This window comes from Chrysemys picta, chromosome 9 (assembly GCF_011386835.1).
Source record: "Chrysemys picta bellii isolate R12L10 chromosome 9, ASM1138683v2, whole genome shotgun sequence".
Classification (NCBI taxonomy): domain Eukaryota; kingdom Metazoa; phylum Chordata; order Testudines; family Emydidae; genus Chrysemys; species Chrysemys picta.
Window position 1 is genome coordinate 23967770 of NC_088799.1, and position 26272 is coordinate 23994041.

The window sequence follows — 26272 nt, forward strand, 5'->3', positions numbered from 1 at the left end:
ATCTCTCATGGAATTCTAGTCATTTTAGCACACTGTGATCATTTCAGGACCAGGAAATTAAGAGGTCAAGATCCAGTGTGTGATTACAAAAGTATCTCATGGCTAGCACTTAAAGTGTCCTGTGAAGAACAGCAACATGACTAGAGGAGAACAGTGTGTCCAGTTCCGAAGCTTTCAAAAGGACCGTGCAACCTCTCAGTCCTCTAGTTGCTGATACCGTTCTGAGAATCTCCAAAATTTACTCCTTGAACTGAAACCTCATGGGAGGGAGATTAATGTCACAGCCACCAACCTGAATCTGAGCCTGAACAGAATTCTCCTAGGAACACACAGAGGTAAGTGTGAGTGACTGTCCCAGAGCACCCCAAGGATTCGGTGGCCCAGGGAGTGAAATCTGAGACTACCATAGAGCACTAACCCAATCACATCAAACTAACACAGACTGCCAGGTTTATTTATTTATTTTAAATGAGTATCCCTGTGACATGTTCCAGAAAAAAGCACAGCCCCAAGTTCACGGTAGTAAAATGAAAATGTTAACTCTGTTGTGTAACAACTGAGTGCATGCCCTATGTACAAACAGAAGGAGCACCTCAAACTAAAAAGAGGATGATGTTTGTTTGCTGAAAATCAAAAGGCCACATCTTTCAGACTGAGGCAGTACCGAACCTGCTGGCTTTTGGATACAGTGCATTACTAAAGCTGTCACATCACTTGAGGTCCTGAGTTACGGAAATGGTAACTGGAACAGTGTATACCCTAGGGACACTGGGTTTTAATTTTGGTACATAGTAAGTCATTTCTCTTAAAGGAAGAATTTTAAAAGATCCCTATAAGACTTTTAGCACCTCATATGCCTAAATTGGCATCATTTCAATGACCTCAGTGGAGCTATGTCAATTTACATATGGGCTCTGGCCCACATCACTACTCCTTTGAGTGAATAGTGCTGTTCCTTTCCTGGAGTGGGTCCAGGACTTATACAGCAATGGGTGGGAGGTTGCGTCCCTGCAATATTTTGTCTATTATTTAGGGTCTGATTCTGCCATCTTCTCTCATGGTGACTAGTATATTATTCCAAAAGCAGTCAATCCCATTGGCTGAAATGGAACTACTTGCAAGTATGTTACTACTCAATGAAAGGAGGACAAAATCTGTCCCTTAATGAATGAGCTACATTTGTACAGCACTAATGGGCACTGGAGTTAAACTGGATACAATCTAAAGTATGAAGACCAGGACATGGTGGTGGTTTGGTGAAATAATTCTGGAGCTTTGCAAATATCTTAATTCCAATTGTGCCAGATTTGCTGAAAACACCTCTTGGAGGGGTACTGTGTTTTCATTTGTATATTTCCCATCTTGAAATACATATAGCATTTTAACTCCCTTATATTGTTGAACAAAAAATAAGCAACCATGATTGCCTTGTAAAATATAACTACATAACAGATTTTAGCTTAATTTTAAATTGTACCAAAAATAAAATAAAATTGAAATGGGCTAATTGCCAGGAAAAGTTAACTTTCTGGTACCATTTTGCCCCTATGGTCCATAATTAAGTGACCATATGATGCACTGAAATGGTTTTCATGGTTTATCAATGTACTGTCCTTGACATTTTTACACATCAGAGCTGACTCAGTTGTCTTCTTATAACTGCAGTTATTCTGTTCTTGGATTCATTCACAGAAGACGCTCTTCCCCTGGGAGGGTGTGGTGGAGTTAGAGCTGGCAAACCCACTTTACCACTGCTTTTGTGCTTATTGAAGGCTGGTGCATTAGCAGCTCTTGATATGCCACACAGGCCTGAGTGTGTGATTCCCTTCCCAGAGTCTGAGCTCGTAAGGCTCTTCTGTCCATGATTACTGACCAGTGCAGCACAGGAGGTTAGGCTGCCCTGACTGAGTGAACATTGTGACAGTGGGAAGTTTCCACTGAGCCTCTTCAATTCCAATACTTGTTCTCTAGCTTGAGTCAAAGCTTCAGTTAGCTCATAGCGTTCCTCACACTCTCTGCGCACCGTTTCCTGGAGAAAAGAGTTCTGCAAATAGAAAGAAACACATACTTTATGAAACACCATCACTCAAAAAGGGATAGATGCTGGGTGCTTACTGAACTCCTCAAACATAGGGTACTGGTGATCAGAGGGTATATTCATATACAGGGTGAGTTGGTAAATTTATGACTACACTACAAAAAAATATCAGATACCCAATTTTCTAATTTTTCAGCTGTCTGTTCTACTCCTTTTCTGATTGATGTGTCAAAACCATTCCACTGTAGGTGAAACACAATGAGGCATAACTGGACCTACAGACAAGAGAGGAATTGCTTTAAAATGACTACATGAATCAAATCAGTACTTGGCTCAAAGACTTGTGGATGAGTTAGTGTGAACAGTTCAGATGGATAGCAGGAAAGAGATTGTGTTTTCTTGCTAGTAGAATGCTACTACATAGGCACTCGGTGGCTAAAATACAAATTTCATATGTCATATCTCAATCTGCTCCCACTGTTAAAATCGTTCTAAATGTTTTCTATAGCTCTACTTAGTCAAGATATTGGGACATTTCTGTTTTATTTGCAGTCTTTGCATAAGAGCTATTCTAAAAGGTGAAATTGTCAAATACCAATTTATGAAAGTTATTGAGGAATAATATGGTGGAACATTTCATCTGCTGAAGCAGTAAAACACTTCAAGGAAGTTTATTTTGTACAGTGAGTGGTTAGAAAATGCTTTTTTTTCATATTTGACCTTTTTTTAAGAACAGAGAACTACAGTTTGTCACCTTTATATTATTTTCAAGCGTGACTGAATTAATGAATTTTTATATGAGATGAGGCTCAGCAATTTGTCCCATCAGTTCTGATATTTACTGCGTCATTCCAAAGCCAGTGACCTATGGCTGCACAAAGTCTTAGATTTGGATTGAGTGAAACGGCAATCCACTGGCCTCAAAACACCATCACTACACAATTTGCTTTCATTCTCACTGTAAGGAAAGGAGAACAAGCAGAAGTATCCCTGAATTACAATCACAAACCTCTCCCCATCTCCCACCCAGGGAGAGGAGAAGGGGATGCTTGTTCTTGGGACAGAAGAAAAAGACAAGGAGAAAGGGAAGGAAGGAGAAAGAAATAAGGAGATGAAGAATGATTAAAGTACTTCTCGTGTCACCATCCAATCACCCAAAAATGGGGTGTTCATAGAATTGCAGCAGAGGGAAGGGAAAGAGAGGTGAAGCGAGAAGTAAAGGGAGGAGAGAATAGAAAAAAGGGGAGGGGACAAGAATAGAGGACTAGGCATGGGGCAAAAAGAAAGGTCAGTATGCCACCACTTAAAGACCTGTACATAGTGCAGCAGTATAAAGAGGTGAGGAAAAGCAAAGAAAAGGGAGAAGAGGAAGAAGAATCCTATGCTGTAAATAATCAGATTTAAGTGAGTGCAGCTGAATGGAGCAATGGACTTTAGGCATAAAGGCCTGGAGAAAATGTGAGATGACTGACATTATGAGGGAAAAAATGGAAGAAACAGAGCTAAAGATGTGGTCAATGTTGGGCTTGGTCATTCTGAGGATTAAAGGGACTTTCATTGCTAAAACAAACTCACAGCAATACAATCAATTTGTTAAAAAATAAATTTCAAGAATAAAGGAGGTAATCGAAGATTTAAAGGCTGAGATAGCAAACATATCATCAAGGATGAAAAGTTGGCTACCCTGAAATGGCATAAAATGGGAAATAATCAAGAAAGTTTCAAACTTGGCAGAAAACAGACCACCAAGCTACAAATACAAGATGTTGCAATGTTCCAGCTCTACTCCTTCAGGTCCCATTTTCTCAGAAGCAAAAATGACCACTTGAGTTGCAGAATTTTATAAAGGCTTAAGAGTAGGTCTAGACTCCAAAGTGGGGTGCGCAAGAGGATCCTTGAGGGTGCACGGCAGGAGGAGCGGGTTTTTTTTTTTGCTTCGTCAGTTCGGGAGTCCGAGTGGCTTTTTTTTTTTGCTTTGGCAAAAATGGTAGAGCCGGTGCGGCAGGGGGTGCATGCTCAAAAAAATTTGTACTGATAGGGGAGCGCGATCAAAAAGGTTGAGAGACCACTGGTCTAGACAGTGAAAAGTGCCTGCAAAGCAGGCGCAGTAAGCCAAGCTTACCACCTCAACATGCCTGGCCTCACCTGAGTATCATTCACAAAAGAAAAGCAAAAAAGGGGTACGTCTACACTGCAATAAAAAAACCTATGGGCTGCGAGACTCAGAGCCCGGGTCAATTGACTTGGGCTCTTGGGGCTCAGGCTGTGGGACTACAAATTGCAGTGCAGACGTTTGGGATTGGGTTGGAGCCTGGGCTCTGAAACCCTGTGAGGAGGGAAGGTTTTCTCAGCTGAGGCTCCAGCCCAACCCCAAATGTTTACACTGCAATTTTTAGCCCCACAGCTCAAGCCCTGCAAACCAGAGTCAGCTGACCCAAGCTACCCTTAGCCATGCCACAGGTCTTTTATTGCAGTGTAGATGCACCCAAAAGAGACTGCTTGCAGGGAATGCATCCCTATTGTGTCTAGGGTTTCATCAGACAGAAGACATATTGGACAGAAAAGGAAGAAATATTTGGAATTGTTTGATGCAACAGAGGCATGGCTGTCTGTGCATATTTGCATTCTTCAAGCTGGTTGCATCATTCATTGTGAAAAAATTATCCAAAAAGCTAGCTTTTTTTCCTGCATGCAAAATAGTTGTGAACTGATCTCTGTGAATCATTTTACACACTCCCATATTCATGGTGTACAAGTACAATTTTTTTCTAATTTATTATCTCAAATATGAATAAGATTGCTAGATGGAATATTATAATGTTTAAAGTGCTTGTAATAGTCCATATTTTCTATTTTGAAAAAATCCAGGGTTCCTTTAAATTATACCTGCATATCTCTAGAGTGTTGTTAAACATGAGGTTGAAAGAGAGGTGCCTTCAAGAACCTGAAAAGGATGAGTATCCTTGTAATAATGCACTACTCGCAGAACATGCCTAACAGGGGTTTTCACACTAATTATTCAAAATGTGTTAATAAAATTTGCTTTTCATTTGACTTACAGATTATTCATTTTAAAGACTTTTAAAATTAACACACTAGAGTTTGTTGGGGTTACTAGGCCTGCCTGAGCCAGAGTTCTTCCATGTTTAAACTCTGTCCTTCCATGTTTAACTCTAATCGGCCTCAAAAGCCAAGGACAGGAATTGGAATGTGTAAACAGCTAGTTAGCAATTACGACCTTGTTCATACCAGGTACCAAACAATAATGATGAGGTTTGCATGTTTCTAGCTGGGGAAGGGGTAATAAACTAAGGGTAAACAGGACCAAATAACAGTTTAGGGAGAAGTTACTAACAAGCTAGATTTATAGCCCTAGAATGATTTAATTGCTTAAATGTATAAACATGCCTTCGGTAGAGAGGGGAGGGGGAGTAGAGGGGAGGTGGTAGGAAGGGGGGAAAAAGGGGGGCTTAGTTGTAAAATGTATAAAGAAGAGAGAAACTGTTTTTGCTGGTGTGCTTGATTTGAGACTTGCCTGTCTCCTTGCACCACTTTGAGATCTCAAATAAACTTTGATTGTTTCTCCACCCCGGTATGTTTATTGGCGCGAAGCACTCCGGGCAACGAACCCCACTGTTGCTATCCTCGGGCCCCTGTGCCGGCAACAAGTTGATGATTTTATTTTATTCTAAAAGTCTGCACTTTTTTTAGCTTGATCTAAGTTGCACATTTGTAACATGATAATAGAACAGTACACACATATCTAATACTAAATGTAGCAGGGAATGTCTTTGGTTAAGTTCCTACCTCCTCTTGAGCCTGACTCAAATTCTGAATCAGCTCTGCTTGCTCCTGGGTTAATTTTTCCAGTTCATCTGACTTCTCTTTAATTTCTTTCCTCATGTCCTCTGATAATGAATCACTGTTGTTCTGTTCCTTCTTCCGCTGAAATTCAAGCTTAGTAACCAGCCTTTTAAGGCTTCGCATTTCTTCTTCCTTATCTTCATCTTTCTCTGTAAGTTTGATCTGGGCTTCCTGAAGCTGGTTTTTAAGAATTCCCACTTCCATCCTTAGGCTGTTGATGGCACTGGATATTAATTCAGGTATCTGTATGATAAATCGTACATTAGTTCACATGCAATGATTTCTTTGGTTATGTAGAATTTAATACCAGACAAAAGGAGCTTTGCAGGTGAATAAGAAAGTGAAAACGTACAGGTCCTAGGAGGTATAAATGAACAATACCACTACTTTGGACTTAGAGAATACCCTTCAAGGATGTCAAAGTGCTTTAAAAATGTAAGAAAACTCAGGCACAGAGAGATTAAGTGATTTGCCTAAGGTCAAATAGTGAAACTGTGCTAGAAATGGGAAAAAGTCTTCTGATTTCTAAACTCAACTTCAACTTCTAGAGCAAGTAGATAGTCTTCTTTTAAAAATAATATACAGATACCATGTAAATAAAATGTTTTATTTTCAACTGTTTAAAAAATTGGTTTAACATAATGAATTTGAAATAAACATAATAAAAATCCCTTTCCTGATTCTCCAAATGTCTCAAGGGACATTTAAACCTTTTGGAAAACTACCGTATATACTCGTTCATAAGCCAAACTGTTTTAGTAAAAAAGGGAAGCACCAGAGAAGGGGGTCGGCTTATGAACGAGTATAGAGAGGGAGAGGTGGGACACAGCCCCTCCCCCCAACACAGGGAGCAAGGAGAGGCAGCACAGCCAGCAGAGACAGAAGGGAAGAGGCGGGGCCAGAGACTCTCCGCTTCTGGCTTATAAACAAACCAGCTTATGATCGAGTATATATGGTATTTTCAGTTTTTATATGAATTTTGGAAAATTCAGATTTGGATAAATAAAATTCAGATAACTGGTGGTTTAGCCTGGCTAGAAAAACACCTGAAAACAGAAAGGAATAGAAAATTGTATTGAATGAAAAAAATTAACCTAGGGAGAACTAATGGACTCAGTACTTGGCTTTGTCCAATAAGCACTAAACTCAGCTGAGGGAGAAACCACTGGGGATTGCTCTATGCCAGCCCAGTATAGTTCAGAGTAGTCCCAGGGCTTTGATTTTACTTTTAATTAAATAAATTGTGTAAGAAATATAGTTTGATTAAAAAAAATTCAGTTAGCCCATTGTGTGACATTGTAAGGAAAATCAACATGTCAAAAAACTGTAGCTAGGAGAAATCTGGGTCTGAGTAAATGCAAAAATATCTGCCCTATAATACCTTTAACTGAAATAGCTATATGCAAAGTGTGTTTGCTCTGTTCCATTTCAAGTAAGACAAAATGTACTGTGTATACTAAAACAGGGAGAAAGTGTAATGACATGCTAGTAACATATCTAGATAAAGAAACACGATCTAAGGGGATTAGGTCCCCCCACACACTCCTTTTTGTCTTCAAGGTATATTATCTACTACCAGTTTCCTTTCAATTGCTCCAAACCTTCATTTGTAGTTCCTTTTGAGCTTTCTGATATTTTGCTATTAATTCTTGGTGCTTTTGTCTTTCAATGTCTAGTTCCATTCTGGCGTCTTCCTTGAGCCTGAAAATCTCTTCTGTGTGTCGTGCTTGGTGTTTAGCTAGAGCAATTTCCATCTAGATAAGAAAACACACTGTTTTTTAAATAAAATATACCAAGTTATCTCACAGCATTTTCACACTGAGAACGTTCTTAGTGAATATAAAGTTTAGCAGACTCAAATGGTGTGAAATTCAAATTCAATTCAGATATGCTTCCAAAGTTTGGATGCTTACCCAATATATATCTGAATGATTGGAAACAGTAGAGTCTGCAAAATTGGGAGTGATACCAGCTCTTAACTTCCACTGACTTCACAACAATCTGAGGGAATTCAGCTCCCCATGGGTGATAGAGCATTTTGCAGGATCAGGCCTCCAGATTGGCAAACTAATTTCCCACAAAATGCTGACACAACTTTTTCTGGCCCTAGACAGAAATCAGAATATCAACATGCCCATCCCCTGTAGACAGAGTATCATTTACTTTGCATTAAGTATACATTTGGATTTTTGGGAATAGGCATAGCTATATACTGTAGGGGTTCATATACTATAACAACTACACATTTTTACAAAGTAAATCAGTTAGAAACTACAAAGTCTTCCTTATCTAAATGACTCATCAAGACTATCAATAACCCAATCCCTAATTTCACACACATTATCCTAAATCATCCCCTTCTCAAAAGTCTGGGAAAACAGATAGGCCTTGCATTATGCTCTTAAGATCAGCAGACTGGGGAAAGTCAATTCCTCAGCTGAAGCCATTTTGCCACCAGCCTCTTCAGATTAAAACCCAAGAAGCCATTAGCTTGAGAACCTCAGCCCATCTCACCTGCCATGGTATCACATAGGGAGAGAAGCACTCTTTCACACAGCTGTAACCCTGGCGTAACAGGTTAAAAACAATTTCTTGAATTACATATGAAAGTGAATCATAAGTGAGTAATGATGTTGCAGCACGGGTCTAATTTGCTCCCTGAAAAAAAGCACCACTGAACAAATGGCTGTCATATTCTGCACTATCTGATATTTCCTAGTGGGTTGGGGATTTGTTGAATAATCCTTCTAACTGTAATGAGATGAAATGAAGTGTGGAGGAAGGGCACAGAGGTGGTTGGACCAAACTATTACTTTTCCTTTTTGGGAAAAAAAAAAAAGAATAACTCCTGTGCTAATGCTAGATTATATAATCCTTAGCAGGGTTAACAAGGACTATTTTGCCAGCAAGGCTTGCACCTGCAGGTAAACCTCTGCTCATTATATTATTATTTTTTAAAGTTGAAAACCAATACACGTCACAAAAACCCAGTTACTTACCTGTGCAGTAACTGTTCTTCAAAATGTGTTATGCACATATGCATTTCACTGTAGGTGTATGTCTGCCCAATGAACTCTCAAACAGCAACTTTTGCTAGCAGTGCCAGCAAGCGGTGCATGTACCCCCAACTGTCCTTGTGCACTGAGTCAAAGATATAAAAGGGTCTGGCCGCTGTCTCTCTCTGTTCCTTCACATGGCCAGAATATAGTACCTGAAGTAGCAGGGAAAGTGGGAGAGTCATGGAATGTCTATGTGCACAACATACCTCAAGTACAACAGTTACTGTACCGACAAGTAACCATTTTTTCTCCTTCAAGTGATTGTGCACATATACATTCTACTGTGAGGTGACTCATCAGCAGTTTCCGGACAGGGGGTGGGACTTCACATTATTTGAAGAACGACTAACACTGACTGGCCGAAGTTGACCTCATCTTAGGAAGTCTGAGTAATAGAGTAGCGTCTGGAGAAGGTTTGTACGCACAACCATGTTACTGCTTTGCAAATGTCCACTACAGGGGTTTTGCTCAAAAAGGCCGAAGAAGTAGAATGAGCCCTAAAGGATTGGGCTGTTATCCTGGGTGGAGGATATACCTTTGCCAGCTTAAGTGTAGCAAAGCTCGATAGTCAGAAATCCAACATGAAATACACTGGGCTGTAACAGGTTGTCCTTTAATCCTCTCAGCACAGGATACAAAGAGTTTGGGAGAGGATCTGAAAGACTTTGTGCAGTACAAGTAAAGTGCCACAGCCCTTTGGACATCCAATTTATGAAGCTTTTCTTCAGCCTTGGAAGAATGAGGCTTTGCAAAGATCATTGGAAGATGAATAGTCTGGTTGAGGTGCAATGATGAAACCACTTTAGGCATAAACTTAGCATGCAGACTAAGAGAGACCTTGTCTTTGTGGAATATGTGAAAGGAGAATCAGCTAAAATACATCTCTACCCCGATAATAACGCGACCTGATATAACACGAATTCAGATATAACACGGTAAAGCAGCGCTCCAGGGGGGCAGGGCTGCGCACTCCGGCAGATCAAAGCAAGTTTGATATAACACGGTTTCACCTATAACGCAGTAAGATTTTTTGGCTCCCGAGGACAGCGTTATATCGGGATAGATGTAGCTCTGACATCCTCCTTGCAGAGGTAACTGCTATCAGAAACACTATTTCATTGAAAACAGTGGCAGAAATGTTGTTGCCAAAGGTTCAAAGGGAATTCCATCAAACAAGACAATACTACATTCAGGTCCCATAAAAATGCTGGCTCAGATACAGGAAAGTACAAGGGAATTCGCCCCTTTAAAAATCTGGATACCAAGGGCGTGAAAAGATAGAATACCCATTCACTGGTGGGTCTACTGCAGAGATGGATGCTAGATGGACTCTCAGAATGGACAAAGAGACCAGAGGATTTCAGCTGTAACAGACGGTATAGTATATATCTAGTCTCTGTGCTGTTTGGTGATAATTGGGGAGATTCCACCCAGACTGAAAACCTTTTCCATTTTACTGCATGTGTGGCTCTGGTAGAATCCTTTCTGCTGCTCACCAAAATAGCCTAGACATCTCAGGAACAAACTCTCTCCTCATTGTTCAACCAGAGATCATCAATGCTGTGAGGTGCAGAGATTGTAGTTTGGGGTGTACTGACTTGCCTTGTGTAACTGTGCCTTTTTCGGTCACAACTGAGAATGCCAAATTCAGGACAAACTGCTAAGAAACAGGGCAAACTCAGAGAACCCAATTATCAAGTTAATGTAAATATTAATGTTTTTCATAGTGTCGAATCTTGGCATTTATCCATGAAAGCAATACGGTAGCGTGCCTCAGTTTCCCTTCTTATACAACATAGTAGGTCTGCAATGTCTTTTCTCCTGTGTAAAGTTTCAAGACTAGTTACAGGCACTAACTGTGAAATATCAAGTATCAGGGGGTAGCGATGTTAGTCTGTATCCACAAAAACAATGAGAGCTTATGCCCAAATATATCTGTTAGTCTTTATGGTGCCACTGGACTCCTTGTTATTTTTGTGAAATATCAGTATCACAAGGCCTTTTAACATAAAGAGTGTTCTTATGTATCACTCTTAACATATCCAGGGTTTTTTCCAAAAGATTAGGCACATTGTACATTTTTACAGTTCTTGGTACACCTCTACCCAGATATAACACGACCCAATATAACACGAATTCGGATAGAACGCGGTAAAGCAGCGCTCGGGGGGGTGGGGCTGTGCACTCTGGCAGATCAAAGCAAGTTCGATATAATGCGGTTTCACCTATAACGTGGTAAGATTTTTTGGCTCCCGAGGACAGCGTTATATCGGGGTAGAGGTGTATTAGCAACACATTAGTCACAAGAATTAACATTAGCATGAATATTAACATCAAACTCATTACACGTGTACATTTACAATCAGTTTTGTCATGCCATGCCTTCTGCTCAATACCACTGGAGCTTTAGCATTTTAGGGTTAACCTGTGGCTTTTATTTGTAAAGTTTAGTTTTTCCCTTCCTCCCTGTTCTGGAGGGTCAAAATCTGAGCTCTTTTAGGTAACAGAACCCATTGGTTGGCCGGGTGTGTCCTCTTTGCTCAGGGCTATGGGCAAGTCTTTCTCCCCCCAATCAGTTAGGTAATTTGCATCAACACAGACACTAGCCTGTTTACCAGTTTTCAGATTCTTAATCATTACCAATTAGAAGGCTGGACTCTGTCTTAAAGAGATTTTCACTAGCATGTTAGACTTAAGGTTCTTTTGTCCTTCCATTACCAACCTCTGCGTCCTCATGGAATCATATGTTGAGTCCACTAAGAGACTACTAGACATATCCAAAGTGTCTAGAGATGACAGTTTGCCTGCCATCCTCTGTATTCTCATAGGCATGGGAACTAAGGGTGTGGGGGATGCTGCAGCATCCCCAATTTTTGTGCGGGGTCCCATCCACCACCCTGGGCCAGGGTCCCGGCCCTGCTGGCCTGGTGTCTGGGAAAGGTGGACTACGGAAAGGGAGGGAGGTGAACTGGATGACATATCCCTTCTTTACGGTGTTGAGCACTGACTTGTCCAAAGTATCTCTATCCATGCACCGTAAAAAGAGAGGGAGGTGAGATACGGTTAGTGTAGTCCTCAACTCAAATGTCAAAATGACTGCTTCAAAGCCGACAAGATCTGGTGAAAAGGGCCTACTATAAATTATGCTGATTGGCGATGTCTGGGAGGCTTAGATCTCCTAGATACACCCTGAGGTCTCAGCTCATAGAACAATCTGTATTGAGTTTGAGGCTTGAACTGTTGTCTGTCCTCCTGTGGTCAGGTTCTGAAGAGCAACGCATAGTCTTTTCCAGGAGTTGCATTTAAGGTGAAGATCCCTCTGTTTCTTCATCCTTGTTGGGAAAAAGGTACAAGTAGCACATATGTCCCTCACCTAAGCAAATTAGACAGCTTTAATACCAATCACTAACAGGGATCATGACCCTGTACATAGCATATTGCTTGAACCCTGGGGATTTTTGCATAGCTCTCTATTCTGGGGTTTTTCTAACTACCTAGCCTAGCTAAATATATTATACGAACACTAAACCCAACTACAATATATAAATAAGATAAAAATCTCTTCTCTAAAGGTTGGCTCCTCGAAGCTGAAGAGCAATGGGTAGCTACAACTCTCGCCATGGGTGAACTGAGAGGGAAGCGGATGCCATGCCCCTTTATACTCTTGGCTCAATGCATGAGGACAGTGGGGGCACATGCTCTGCCAGCTGGTACTAGAGTGCACTGTGCACACATACTCCTACACTGGAACATATGTATACAATCATTTGGAGGAAAATGAGGCTTTTACTGTATTACCAATATGCCATGCACTGAACATTAAAAATACAAAATACTTATGTTTTCTTTCTTACACATACATTTTATTATTCAGCCTGTCCCACTCAGCTTTGCCAATGAATAATAATTTACCATAGAAATTGGGTATTTGAGATTATAAGTCACATGGCCCTCACTGTATGTATATCTTGTGTGTGCAAGCTCAGAACTTTCTGGACAGTAGTGTCCATTGAGGCTGCATGAGCACCCCTATGTATGTCCTTAAGTGTCTCCACTTTCACTAAATCAAGAATCTTTTGCAAGTCTCTGAAATATTGGGAATGAGGATGGGTTAAGAATGCGAACCTATGCAGGTAATCACCCCACAGAACCGCAGTTACTATGGTATGGAGTCATCATTTCTTCTCTGGATATTGCTTGCATGGGTCCCCACTGAAGATAATTAACAAGCAGTCTCGTTTTCCCCATTCTTCAGATCACCTTTAAATTATAATCATAAATAATCAGAGATACAACACCCCATTGAAATGAAGGAGGCAGCTTACATCTCTCTCAGAGCTGTTGATTCATTCTGTCTGCAGATGTAAGAGGAGAACCTTGCACTGGTGGTCTGCATTCAGAATAACTTCACAGCCAAAGCACCTCAATCCAAAATTAGGCACCTAAACAAGTGGCCTGATTTACAGAGGTGCTGAGCAGCCACACCTCTCAGTTATTCCATAGGAGGTCCAGCTGTGGCAGAACTTCTTAGAATCAGGCCACTTATTTAGCTGCTTAAGTTTGAAAATTTGTTCATAATTTCTTTAAATGTAAGTTTGGATTCTGAAGGAAGATTTGGATATACCCAAATCTGTGACAAATACCCTAAATCTGTGCACTAACATGGTCTTTCTGCACAGCATAGTTCTAATGGACTGTCTTGCAATTTGTTAAATGATTATAAATATTATATTAAACATACACAGTAGTATGTTAACTTGTTAATCTTAAACAATTGCATAACTTATCAGCTTTACAGACTGACTTTGCTATAATTATCTAATTTCAGGAGCTAAATATCTATCAAAAACCACTAAACACTTTTTTGGGGAAGATGGTGTATATGGTCCTCTTTTCTAACAAAAAAACTCAATCAATGTTTTAATTTTTTTTAACCACATTGTTAAAAATTCTGTTATTGACCACGAAACTCATATCCAGAGCTAGGCTGGAGTCAGTATGTATATGTATATGTATATATGACCCTGAAAATGGAATTTTATATTATTATAAAGTCATGAGACAGCTTTAAATGTGGCACTATAGATGTATCAAAAACTATCTTCTAGTTTATTAAATCTTAGAAATAAGAGTTTTAGGATTCAATTTATAGAAAATCGTATCACAACTATTAATTATAGCAGGTTTATCCTAGAATCAGGCCTGCTGTAGAAGTTTACTTGATTAGATATTGAAATGACAATTGACAGTATTATACTCTTAGAAATAATTTTGACGATTAAAAATGCATCTTAATTTACATTTTTCACATCTAAGGAACAGTTGAAATTAACTAATATCCATAATAATGAGTAAACTGGCAATTGTTTTTCAAAGTTCTTGTTCTAGTTGCATAACAACTACTGAGTCTCTAATTATTTGTGTACTCAAAAGCAATTAAATACCAAATAATTTAAACAACAAATTTTTGAAAGTTTTTTTTTTAATTTAAGTTTCTGAAGTTTGTACAAACATGTGGATTTAAAGGATTTTTCTTTTTTTAAAAAAAAGAACACTTTATGCCTATACAATGGCACAATGACACTAGAAAAAGATGACAATGTCACATTAGTTATTCTTTCGTCTGATGAGAGCATTTTAAGAGCACTTGACGTTCACCATATTTTAATGGCTATGTTAGCAAAGATATAATTGCTCTCTTATTTGTACTAGTCTTTTATCTAGTTTTTATGTCAAGCTGCAAACAGATTCTGATTATGCAAACTGTGTGACCTCATACTAAAATTATATCCTGTACTAGTGAAGTTAAGACATTTTAAGAGAGACATAACAGATTATTAGTAACCCAAAAACTTTGTTGAGACTAAACAGAGTTCACAAATACAGCTCACATATTGAACCAAAAAACGAATTGTAGTTACAAAAAGGTTTAAGGCTTGAGTCAGAAAATTCAAAGTTATTGTTCAACATTGTCTCTCCTTCTCACTTGATCTCTTAATTCATTGTGACAATTCTTTGCCTGGAATACCTTTTTATGTGTGTGTAAAGGTGTGCTGGTCAGAAAATGGACTGGATATTTACAGGGGTTTAAGATAGTTAGGAATCCAAATCCCATTGAAATTCAGTTCTCTTCGCCCCTTTGAAAATTCCAGTCATGGTCTCCAGTTCTCCATTGCCTCATGATCTGGGTCAGGGTTACAAAAGGTTGTATGCTAGCACCAGGGCATTGTACAATATCCACTGACTCCAGAGACTATTGCGAGAGAAGGGATGGTGAAGTAAGATTAGGGCAAGCATGTGAAGAGTATTACAGTTTGTGAATTAGACCGCAATGCTGGTATGACTCTGCATGGGTAGCTTAGTATATTATATGATAACACATACAGATCTTCTGCATGGGGAGAAGATAAAATCTAATTGACTGAACATGATATTTTTGAATGATATAAAGAACACTTACAAATACGCTTTTGTAAATGTTGTACTTGATTGAAGTATGTGTATATTTTAATAAATCAGCTGGAAATACTCCCCCCAGTCTGGATCTATATACCAAGTATATATTTATTTAAAAAGGACTGAAAAATCTTGTCCAAGGATTATAATAAATACTGATGAACTGAAATGAAACTAGCACTAGTGCAAACATTTAAAATAAGTACATGAAATGAAGGCATTTTGTTGGTAAAAATTCCTGTGAACTTTTGTAGTTACAACTTCAAGTTGTGCGCTAAATTGGTTGTGTTTCATACCATGATATTTTTTCAAGATTACCTAAACAGGTTAGCCTACCCCATGTGTTCAAGAGGATAAGCAAAGGCTAATTTATACTTTTTCCTCACAGCTGTCAGAGGCGGAGAAAAGAAAATACACTCCCAAAAGGTACTATGGAAGTCTTCCTTCCCAGTAAGACAACATTAAGTAAGAAGGCAAGAATCCTGCAGAGATGAGTACTGTCTCAAAGAACCTGTTGGAGTATTGATGGGTATAGAGGGCCATGATGCTGACTTATGGATGCTTATCTGAACCAAACTTTAAAACTTCTGAAGTTTCCCCATACCTAGTTTTTAATGCATTTTTCCAGTGTTGAGGCTGCCTTAATATGTATTTTATATGCTGTTTTGCAATGAGGAAGCTGTTTTATTGAGTGTTTTATATATGTAGGGAGGCTGATTTATTGCATGCCCTACAGGTAGTCTCACTATGCTGGGATGTGCATGTTTGTTTATGTATTTTCCTGCTTTTTTAGTCTTTCAAGCAGGCCACGAGGAAAGTATTATTTCAATTGGGATCTCACATTTGAATGCGGGTAAACTTGGAAAATGTGAAAGTTGTATTTGGCTGATCCTTTATACCTATATAACATTCACCTAGCCATGTGTAGGTAGAAGCAGACCATTTTCCCCCTTTCTTTTTCATTTCTATTTCTTTAGTTTTATATACTCCACATACAGCATGGTCTGTAACTGAACTATGATTTATTCTCTGAATTGTCAGCCGTACCCCACCTTATCTGCTGCTGCTCCTGTCTGATATTATTTTATTAAGCTTTCAATTCCTATTCTTAAGTCCCGTGGCTCTCTTTGTGGGGAACACAAGTAGTGTCAGTAATGCTAGGACTATACATAAACTCTGGGAAGGGATCCAGCTTGTGGATTGTGTTAGAAGAGGTCCTTAATTATTTCCCCATCCTGCTGTAGTCCATACATCACATGAACCTACTGGCTATTTGCATAGGCAGTTCTCTTCTCTTGGTGCAGCACAGGTTTGGGGAGCATAAGTAGAGTTGAATACACCTCTTTGTGTGTGCCCTTGAGTTACTTTCACAATGACATAGCCCATATACATGTCCCAGAACCATGACTAATCTCTTTCCCACAGACAGAGAGAGAGAGAGAGAGAGAATGTGTGTGTGTATATGTGTGTGTATGTGTGTGTGGCATACTTCAGAAAGCCTGTTCCTCTGCCAAGACAATTTATCCCCAGACTTACCCAGAGCAATCAGTTCTGCCTGCCCCATTCTGCTAACTATCCTTTTCCTCATATGTAATCTTCACTTCACTTTTCTCCTTAACTCTATCAAAAAGTGTGTGTGTGTGTGTGTGTGTGTGTGTGTGTGTGTGTGTGTGTGTGTGTGTGTGTTTAACAAGATTCTTATTCTGCCTCACACCTTCTCTTTCCCTCACAAAAGAGAAGTGTCAAAGCTGGTCACTATCCTACTAACACTCAAAAATAAGAAAAAAGAAAGAAATATGTGAAAGTGGCTTTTCACACTTCTGTATAATTCAATGAATAAAATAACCAATGCCATGCCATTTCATGGAAAAGTTCAACTGCAGGAGGCTGAAATCACTTGAAATGTAAGAGAGACAGTTCTTACAGTAAATGTCACCAAACTAAGTCCTTACTTTCACACATCTCTACTCTGCAGGGGCAGCAAGTATAAAATAACAGCAGCATCAGAAGCGGATGACTATTTGGCAGAGATGGCAAAGGACACTTTTAAAGACGCAGACACTAATAGAAACAGAAATAGAATCAGTAATAGAACCTCCTTCTGGACTCCTGTATTAAGGAATTATTCTTAGCTCTGTGCCCATCACTTCAGGATTTCCCTCTCTTATTTCCTTTAAGGTAAACCTTTAAACTGAAAATAAGTGTCACTATTGCCAGCCCTGACTCTATAGATGACATAACTAGTTTTGGGGTCCATTTTTCTCTCCATGCATGTGCATAACTTGCAATGATATATTAATGGGAGTTATGGACACATATTAAGAGGATAATAAACTCTATACTTCAAAAACAGAATTCAGAAAGGGAATATAAGGTTTCAACAGTCATCATCACTTCATTGTTCTATTGCCCCAAGCAATGAGCATGATATTAAACTATCTGGTACTCATTTTCAATTGTATGGTAAGAATTCAGTTGAATGTGTTTGGTTTTTTTGGCATCTCTACTTATTTGCTGTGAATAAATACATAAAAAGGTGCAACAATCTGGTTTTGTCAAGCTCCAGAATTAACATCTCATAAATCACAATATGCTAAATAAAACAGTCCATTTGGTTAGTTGTTATTGGGCTTACAGTTATGCATGGATGGGTTGATGGGCAAAAACTTTTGTTTGTCTGGATATTATTTCTTCTTTTATAGTTTTCTTTGGACTATTAAAATATATCGGTATTGGATGCAGCTATACCCAGGTGTAGGGAAGGGCATTTTTCTCTCCACTTTGCCAACAATGGTCAACCTCATTTACCAATGAAATGCTGCAAAATTAACATTATGATCATAGCAAAATCTTTTGCATTCAGCCTTTAATCTCTGTCTAGGGATTACCCACTTAAAAACTTTGTATAAAGAATACTATAGACATGCTTGGACTGGCGAAGTTAAATCTGGCTCTGTACACAGTTTCTTGACAAGTGACTAGGACTAAAGAAAACAATAAAAACAGTACCAACTAGAAATACAATATCACCTTTTCCCTCCAGTTATCTTCATTCAGAAGCTTCTGTCTTAATGCTTCCTGCAGCTGCTCTGTTTTGTTCTGATGAGAAATCTGCATCAACTCCCTAGAAACCACAAAAACCTGTAACTCAAAAGGTATTCTGCCTAGATGAATTTTCTTGCTGTTAAACCCTTTGCAGCAGGGACCATCTTTTACTCTGTGTTTTTTGGTACATAATACAACAGGGCCCTTCAATCCTGACTGGGGCCTCCAGGCATTATAGTAATAATGACTTATATAATACTGTTGTCGTTCTGTCATCTACTTTTTTTTAAACACACAATACTATATCTGCGTACAGTTCCATATATCCGGATATAAAGTGCAAATATTTTAATATTTTCTCAAGTTGATTTTCACATAACTTTATGTGACTATAACAGACATAATAATAAAAACAAAGGCAGTTACAGTTAGTTGAACTCAAAACGTTACTGCGATAATTACAATACTGCAACAAGTTTTGAATCAGCATCACTGAGTAGTGCTGAGTAAATTCATAACTAACTTAGCTAATATTTAACTAAAAGGAAAAATATTCTTAAATGATGCCAGTAACTAATGTGTAATACAGTTGGTAAAAAATGGTTACTAACCTTTCCATAACTGTTGTTCTTTGAGATGTGTTATGTCCATTCCCACATTAGGTGTGCGCATGATAGGTGGAGGGCCTTGAGGCTCGGGTGGAGCAATCGGCTGTGATCTTGCGAGATCAGGTCCAGGAGGGGAGAGAATGGCAACAGGGCCACTACTGACACGTCCAACAACATGCAGAACCAGTGCTGACGCCGCCATGCGGGGACTATAAGAATAACCCTTGCTTTGTCCCGCTTGACTTTCAGCAGGACCTTGTGCACAAGAAGAATGGGGGGGGGGAAATGCACAGAACAAGTGCTTTGTCCATGGGAGTAGGAAGACATCTGTGAGCGAGCCTGGGCTGCGACCATGTAGCGAGCAAAACTGCTGACATTTCCTGTTCTGTGTGGTTGCAAACAGCTCTACAAAGGTAAACCCCCACCTCTGGAAGATGGACTTGGCTACATCGGGGCAAAGGGACCAGTTGTGATAAGAAGAGAAAGATCTGCCGAGGTTATCTGCCAGAGTGTTCTGAGCTCCCGAAAGGTGAGAAGCTTTGAGGGGGATGAAATGCTCAGCACAGAAATTCCACAAGAGAATGGCTTCTTGACACAAGATGGACAAGTGCACTCCTCCCTGCCTGTTGATATAAAACAAGGCTGCTGTGTTGTCCGTAAGTACTCACACAACCTTTCCTGCAATCTGGGGTAGAAACACCTGGTATGCTAGGCAGACAGTTCTGAGCTCTCTGACTTTTATATGCAAGGAGAGCCTTGAGTCTTGAGGTGTTCCAGGTGAGCCCCCCAACCTAGATCAGATGCATCTGAGATTAGGGCTACTGATGGCTGCGAAATGACAAAGGGAATACCTCCACCAGTCAAGAGAGGCACGGATTGGGGCAGGAATTGTAAGCACTGAGACCAAATGCTGATGGCTCCGCAAGTACACCGAGGCCAGCCAAGCTTGAAGGGGTCTGAGGCACAGTCTTGCAAGCTGCACCATGTAAGTGTACGCGGCCATGTGACTAAAAGTTAGATGCAGAAATGGGCTGTCGTGACAAGGTGGGCCTTGACCTGCAATATCAGCATCAATATTATCAGGAAGCAAGCGTCTGGAAGGAATTGGTGGCCCAGGTAAAACTAAGCACTGCACCAATAAACTCTATCCTCTGAATGAGTATGAGAGTTGACTTCTGCTTGTTTATCAATCGGCTCAGGACTCAGGAGGTAGCTTGGACTAGAACCATGCTGGCTCTTACCTGGGCCTCGGACCGGCCCTTAATCAGCCAGTCATCGAGGTAAGAATAGACTTGTATAACTCACCTTTTGCCACCATCACCATGCATTTTGTGAAACCTTGAGGGGCTGCCGTCAGGCCAAAAGGGAGGACAGTGAATTGGTAGTGGGTCTGGTTCATGATGAACCTTAGGAACCATCTATGGCCCTGGAAAATGGAGATGTGGAAATAGGCATCTTTCAAGTCGAGTGTGGCATACCAGTCCCCTAGATCCAGGGAGGGGGATAATGGAGGTGAGGGAGACCATGCAGAACTTCAGTTTCTTGAGATAACTGTTGAGGCAACGCAGGTCGAGGATGGGTCGGAGACCCCCTTTGGCCTTCAGGATTACGAAATAACAAGAGTAAAACCCTTTCCCTCTCAAGTTCTAAGCCACCTCCTTCATAGCCCTTACCCAAAGAAGGGTTTGCATCTCCTAGACTAGAAGATGCTCATGAGAAGGGTTCCTGAAGAGGGATGGGGATGGGAGGTGGGATGGCAGGTGGAAGAAAACTGAAGGGTATAACCGCTCTCCGCCATACTGAACACCCAATGGTCTGAGGTAATGAGAGACCATGCTGGGCTGAAGTAGGAGAGTCAGTCTGGAAAAAAAAATGGGGGCAGGATCCTGTACAGGAACGGAAATAATGCCCGTGAGTGTCCCTTCAAAAGTTCTGCTTGAGGCCTCCTGGACATCTCTGCAGGCCCAGTAGTGGGACTGAGGTGGAAGAGGGTAGTTGCCTGAGCTTACAACCCCGGCTTTGTTTCTTAAATGGATCTTGGTGTGGTGGAAGAACCAAGAAACAGACCAGTTGCTGAGGTCTGAAGTTCTTCCTTGAAAGTTTAGGGGCAAAGAGGCTGTAGCGGGGCAGAAACCCCGCTCTTGTGAAAGGGTTAAAAGTCAGTCCTTGGAGAGGGCTGGGGCTGAGAGCTAGGGAAAAAAGGCTGATTGGGGAAGTAGCCACAGCTGGGGCCACACCCCAATCAGGCCACTTCTGGTCCTTTTAAAGGGCTGTGATAGCCAGGAGCTCAAAGAGAGTCTCTCTCTAGCTGTGGAGAGAGATGGGCCTGGCTGCCTAGGAGCTGAGTAGGGTACCTAGAGTGGAGCAGGTCCAAACCCCCCTTGCCAGTGATGAGTGGTTTATGGAATGCAGTCCGCCCCAGTGAGTGGGGGCTAGATGGTGACTGGCAGTAGCCACTGAGGTGAGGTGGGGATAGAGGGTTGGGGGCTCCCCGGCGAAGGGAGACCCAAAGTGTGGGGACACTGCCAGGGGGCAGCACCCCAAGATAAAGGGGCACTGGAGTCTGGGAGGGACACGGGGGTCTGCAGCAGGCGAAACACTGGCTGAAGAGGGCACTCCAAAGGCTGGAAAAGCTAATTCCCGGGACAACCAGCAGGAGCCGCTGCGCTGGTGAGTTGTCGCATCGCTACAGAGGCCTAGGAACTTCAGGGTGGTCCTAGAATCATTCAGCCATGGAATTTTGCATCTGTCTGTTCCAAGAAAAGGGAAGTCCCTCAAACGGAAGATCCTGAATAGTCTTCTAAACCTCAGGTGTTAGGCCTGAGGGTTGGAGCCAAGAGCACCTTCGCATGATTATTGTCCATGCCATCATTCTAGCAGCTGTGTCAGCTGCTTCCAGGGAAGCCTGGAGGGAGACCTTGGCTATAGTCTCTCCTTCCTTCATCAGAGCAGAGAATTCCTGTCTGGATTCTTGGGGCAGTTAGTCCTTGAATTTAGACATGGAGTCCCAGATGTTATAATCTTACCTCCCAAGCATGCTGCTGGTTGGAGATATGGAACTGTAATCCAACAGGAGAATAAATCTTTCTACCAAACAGGCCCAGCTTCTTTGAGTCCTTCAACTTGGGGGTTGCAACCTTCAGTCCTTGCCCGTCTCTTTCGTTGGTTGCTGCGACCAGATGTGTTTGGCGGGGGGGGGAGGGGAGCGGGGAGGAGAGGATGGGAATATAGGTACTCATACCCATTGGAGGGAACAAAGTACTTTCTCTCTGCTCTTTTTGAAATGGGTGGCAGAGAGGACAGGGTCTGCCATATGGATCTCTGACTGGAGCCATAACAGCCTCATTGAGGGTATGGCCACTTTTGATGGGGGCTCCACAGCCAAGATCAGGCTGTCGGAGGATTCTTTAAGCATATCCATTTCCAGCACTAGGTTAGAAGCTACCCTTTTCAATAGCTCCTGGTGAGCTCTAAAGTCACCCTGAGGTACCCCAGCCGCTCAAACCTGACAACTTCATCTGGGGAGGAGGAAGAGGAAGCGTGCACTGGCAGGAGGCCTTCCTCCTCTTCTTCTGCACTGACCACATCATGTAGCCCCAAATCCTGAGTATTGGTACCAGAGTCCGAGTTGGGTGCCGGATGGAGCAGCAGAGGGGCCCTTCTCTTGGACGCCACTATGTATGAACGGCTGAAAGGCAGTCCCTGTAGGGGGGAAACCTCATAGATTCCAAAAAGGCCATTGGACCTGCATAGGCCACTGCTCACTGGGCCAAGTGCTTAGAGGGGCAACTGCACCAGGATATGATGGAACATAAGCTGGATTCTGGGACTGGCCCCTTGGCTGGATGCACAACTCCATCTCCAACTCCAATGACAAGTCGGCTTGCGGAGCCCAAGGGGGTGGTACCCCTCACTTCCACCAGCCGGTGGTAAGAATCCAGGAAATGGTGCCAGAGCAGGGAAACATTCGCTGACATCAGCAGGATTGATTTTCCTCTGGTCGGTAACCGAAGGACCTGGTGCTTGATTGGAGCTCAGGGCAACATGCTCCTTTCTGCTCGACATACTCACCGATGCCAGATCTTGCCCCGCCTGAGTCAGTGGTACTGGGAGTGCCATCAGATCCCTGGCTGCTGAGAACGCCTCTGGGGTGGATGCTCCATGATCCTGATGGCTCCACGATGTCCCTCCTGGTGTCGGCAGTTGGTCCTCCACCAGACTCAGAGGCACCTGCGAGCAAGGCGGAGTCGACGGTGCCACTTGTGGGGCGGGGGCGGAGGAGTGACTTGCTGCAGGTCACACCCCATTGCACTCCCCATGCTTGTCCTTCCTCAGATCTGGGGAATTCTCAGACTGTTGCTTTTTGTGCTTCTTCCTTGGCATCGGTGAAGGGGAATGGTGCTGAGAGACATGTGCCTCCGGAAGAGCACTCCACACTGATGCCGAGGCATTTGGTGCCGAGTCCAACCAGCTTGGCTCTGATGCTGGTCTGAGTGCAACTTCCATTAGGATGGACCTTAGCCTAGCCACACTGTCCTTCTTCGTACAAGGCTAGGAATGTCAGCTGATCTGGCAATGCTCTCGCACTTTAAGCTTCTCCCAGACACTTCAGACTGCTGGAGTGCAGGTCACTCACAGGCATGTGCTTGCCACAGGAGGCACAGGGTTTGAAGCCTGGAGACCGGGGCATGCCCAGCCCCGGGATGAAGGATTTTCCTCTAAACAATGTGAGGGTCCAACTATTTACCCTACTACTAATGGAAATAAACTGAAGGGAGCAAAATTGGAAAGGAAGGTGGGAATAACAGGAACCACTGATGAACGCCTTGCTGAGGCAAGAGAAGCTGTTTCAGCGATTGTCACAAGTGGTAAGAAGGAACTCAGAAGGTATGGGGTCAGCCAGGCCCCTTATATCTGCACATGAGCATGTGGCACCAGATGGCGCTACAGCCGGCCCAACGGATACCACCAACGGAAAAATTTCTGGCAATTGTGCACAAAGCATGCACACACCTAACATGGAATGGACATGAGCAAGCACTCGAAGAAGAACTGCCAGATTTGTAGGCAGAAACTTCTGATCCAGCAGAACCTTTTAAATCCAAACTCCTGGAATCTGAAAACAGGTTATACCTCTCAGTGTACATCAACAGCATGAAAAACTCCCTGTCTTCTTCAAAAGCCTTTTGTCTGAATAAATTCCACCTATTCCATTCCAGTCAGATAAACAGGGTTCTTGTGACCTATTATGTCTTTGGCCCTGGAAGTTTATTACCAGAACAGTTTTAATGTTATTTCTATTGGGAATGGATAATCCTGTGATTAAAGCATAGGAATAAGCATCAGGAGCTGTGGATTCATATAGATTAAGGCCAAAATGGACCATTATACCAGGTAGTCTGACCTCCTGCATATCTCTAGACAGTGGCTCTCAATCTTTCCAAACTACTGTACCCCTTTCAGGAGTCTAATTTGTCTTGCATACCCCCAAGTTACATCTCACTTAAAAATGACTTGCTTACAAAATCAGAAATAAAAGTACAGAAGTGTCGCAGCACATTATTACTGAACAATTGAATACTTTCTCATTTTTACCATAATTATAAATCAATTGGAATAGAAATATTGTACTTCCATTTCAGTGTACAGTATATAGAGCAGTATAAACAAGTCATTGTCTGTATGAAATTTTAGTTTGTACTGACTTCGCTAGTGCTTTTTATGTACCTGTTGTAAAACAAGGCAAATATCTAGATGAGTTGATGTACCCCATAGAAGACCTCTGCGTACTCCCAGGGGTGCGCATACCCCTGGTTGAGAACCACTGTCTTAGGCTATTAAATTTCACGCAGTTACCACTATACTGAGCCTAATAATGTGTGTTTGGCTAAAGCATATTTTCCAGAAAAGCATCCAATTTTGATCTGAAGACATCAAGAGATGGAGAATCCACCACTTTCCTTGGTAGTTTGTTCCAGTGGTTATCACCCTTACTGTGGAAAACTGAATCTGTTTCTAGCGTTGCTCAATTTTTCAAAAGCGGCTTATAAGTCTGTGTCTCAATTTTTGGGAGTCCATCTTTAGTCACCTTGGAGCTGATCTTTCAATATGCTGAACACCTACTTCTCAAAGACCCTAATTCAAGAAAACACTTAAGCCCATGTTTAAATCCTCCCTATTCATGGTTTCACTTTAGAGCAGGGGTGGGCAAACTTTTTGGCCCGAGGGCCACATCGGGGTTGCGCAACTGTTTGGAGAGCCGGGTAGGGAAGGCTGTGCCGCCCCAAACAGCCTGGCCCCCGCCCCCTATCTGCCCCCTCCTACTTCCCACCCCGACTGCCCCCCTCAGAACTCCCAACCCATCCAACCCCACCCTGCTCCTTCTCCCCTGACTGCCCCCTCCGGGGGACCCCGCCCCCTATCCAACCCCCGTGTCCCCTGACTGCCCCAACCCCTATCCACACCCCCCACCCCCTGACAGCCCCCATGGGACTCCCACCCCCTATCCAACTGCCCTCTGCTCCTCGTCCCCTGACCACCCCCTCCCAGGACCACCCGCCCCTAACTGCCCCCCGGGATCCCACCCCCTTATCCAACCCCCCTGCTCCCTGTCCCCTGACTGCCCTCCTGACCCCTATCCACATCCCCAACCCCTGACAGGCCCCCCGAGACTCCCACTCCCAACCCTCCCTGTTCCCCATCCCCTGACCGCCCCCCCCCAGAACCTCCGCCCCATCCAACCGACCCTCCGCTCCCTTACCAGCAGCAGGACAGAGCCAGCTGCTCTTCCCACGCTGCCCTGCAGGAGCGGCGGGCCAGAATGCGGCCCGCGTGGCTGCGGGGGAGGGGAGACAGTGGGGGAGGGGCCAGGGACTAGACTCCCTGGCCAGGAGCTCAGGGGCCGGGCAGGATTGTACTGCAGGCCGGAGTTTGCCCACGTCTGTATTAAGCCATTCTACTGGAATACAAACATAGCTTTAATTAAAATACTGTATGGCGTGGTTCTTCCTTTAACTAATGTTATGACTCTTTAGATTTTTGCTATAACAAACTCATGACTTTTCTCATTTTTTGCCATGGCCAAAAGTCAGCATTACTTACAAACAATATATAGAAACGTCCTTATCCCATGACAGAAACAAGACTGATAAAACTGTGCAATGCTTTGATAACATCTTGTTTTTTCAGTTGCTTCTAAACGA

The 26272-nt window shown here is 42.3% G+C and overlaps 1 protein-coding gene across 3 annotated transcripts in view; it reads right to left on the reverse strand.

The window, feature by feature from the left end:
- Positions 1-427: 427 nt before the first annotated feature.
- Positions 428-26272, reverse strand: part of LEKR1 (leucine, glutamate and lysine rich 1) — a 122602-nt gene continuing 96757 nt past the window's right edge. For all 3 annotated transcript variants that reach the window (XM_065557854.1, XM_042853682.2, XM_005286977.4), the window contains 4 exons: positions 18448-18541; positions 7504-7656; positions 5846-6145; positions 428-2044 (listed from right to left, as the gene is read on the reverse strand). In XM_065557854.1, coding sequence (XP_065413926.1) covers positions 1631-2044; positions 5846-6145; positions 7504-7656; positions 18448-18541 — 961 coding nt within the window. In that variant the 3' untranslated portion in view covers positions 428-1630. The remainder of the gene's footprint in view (positions 2045-5845; positions 6146-7503; positions 7657-18447; positions 18542-26272) is intronic.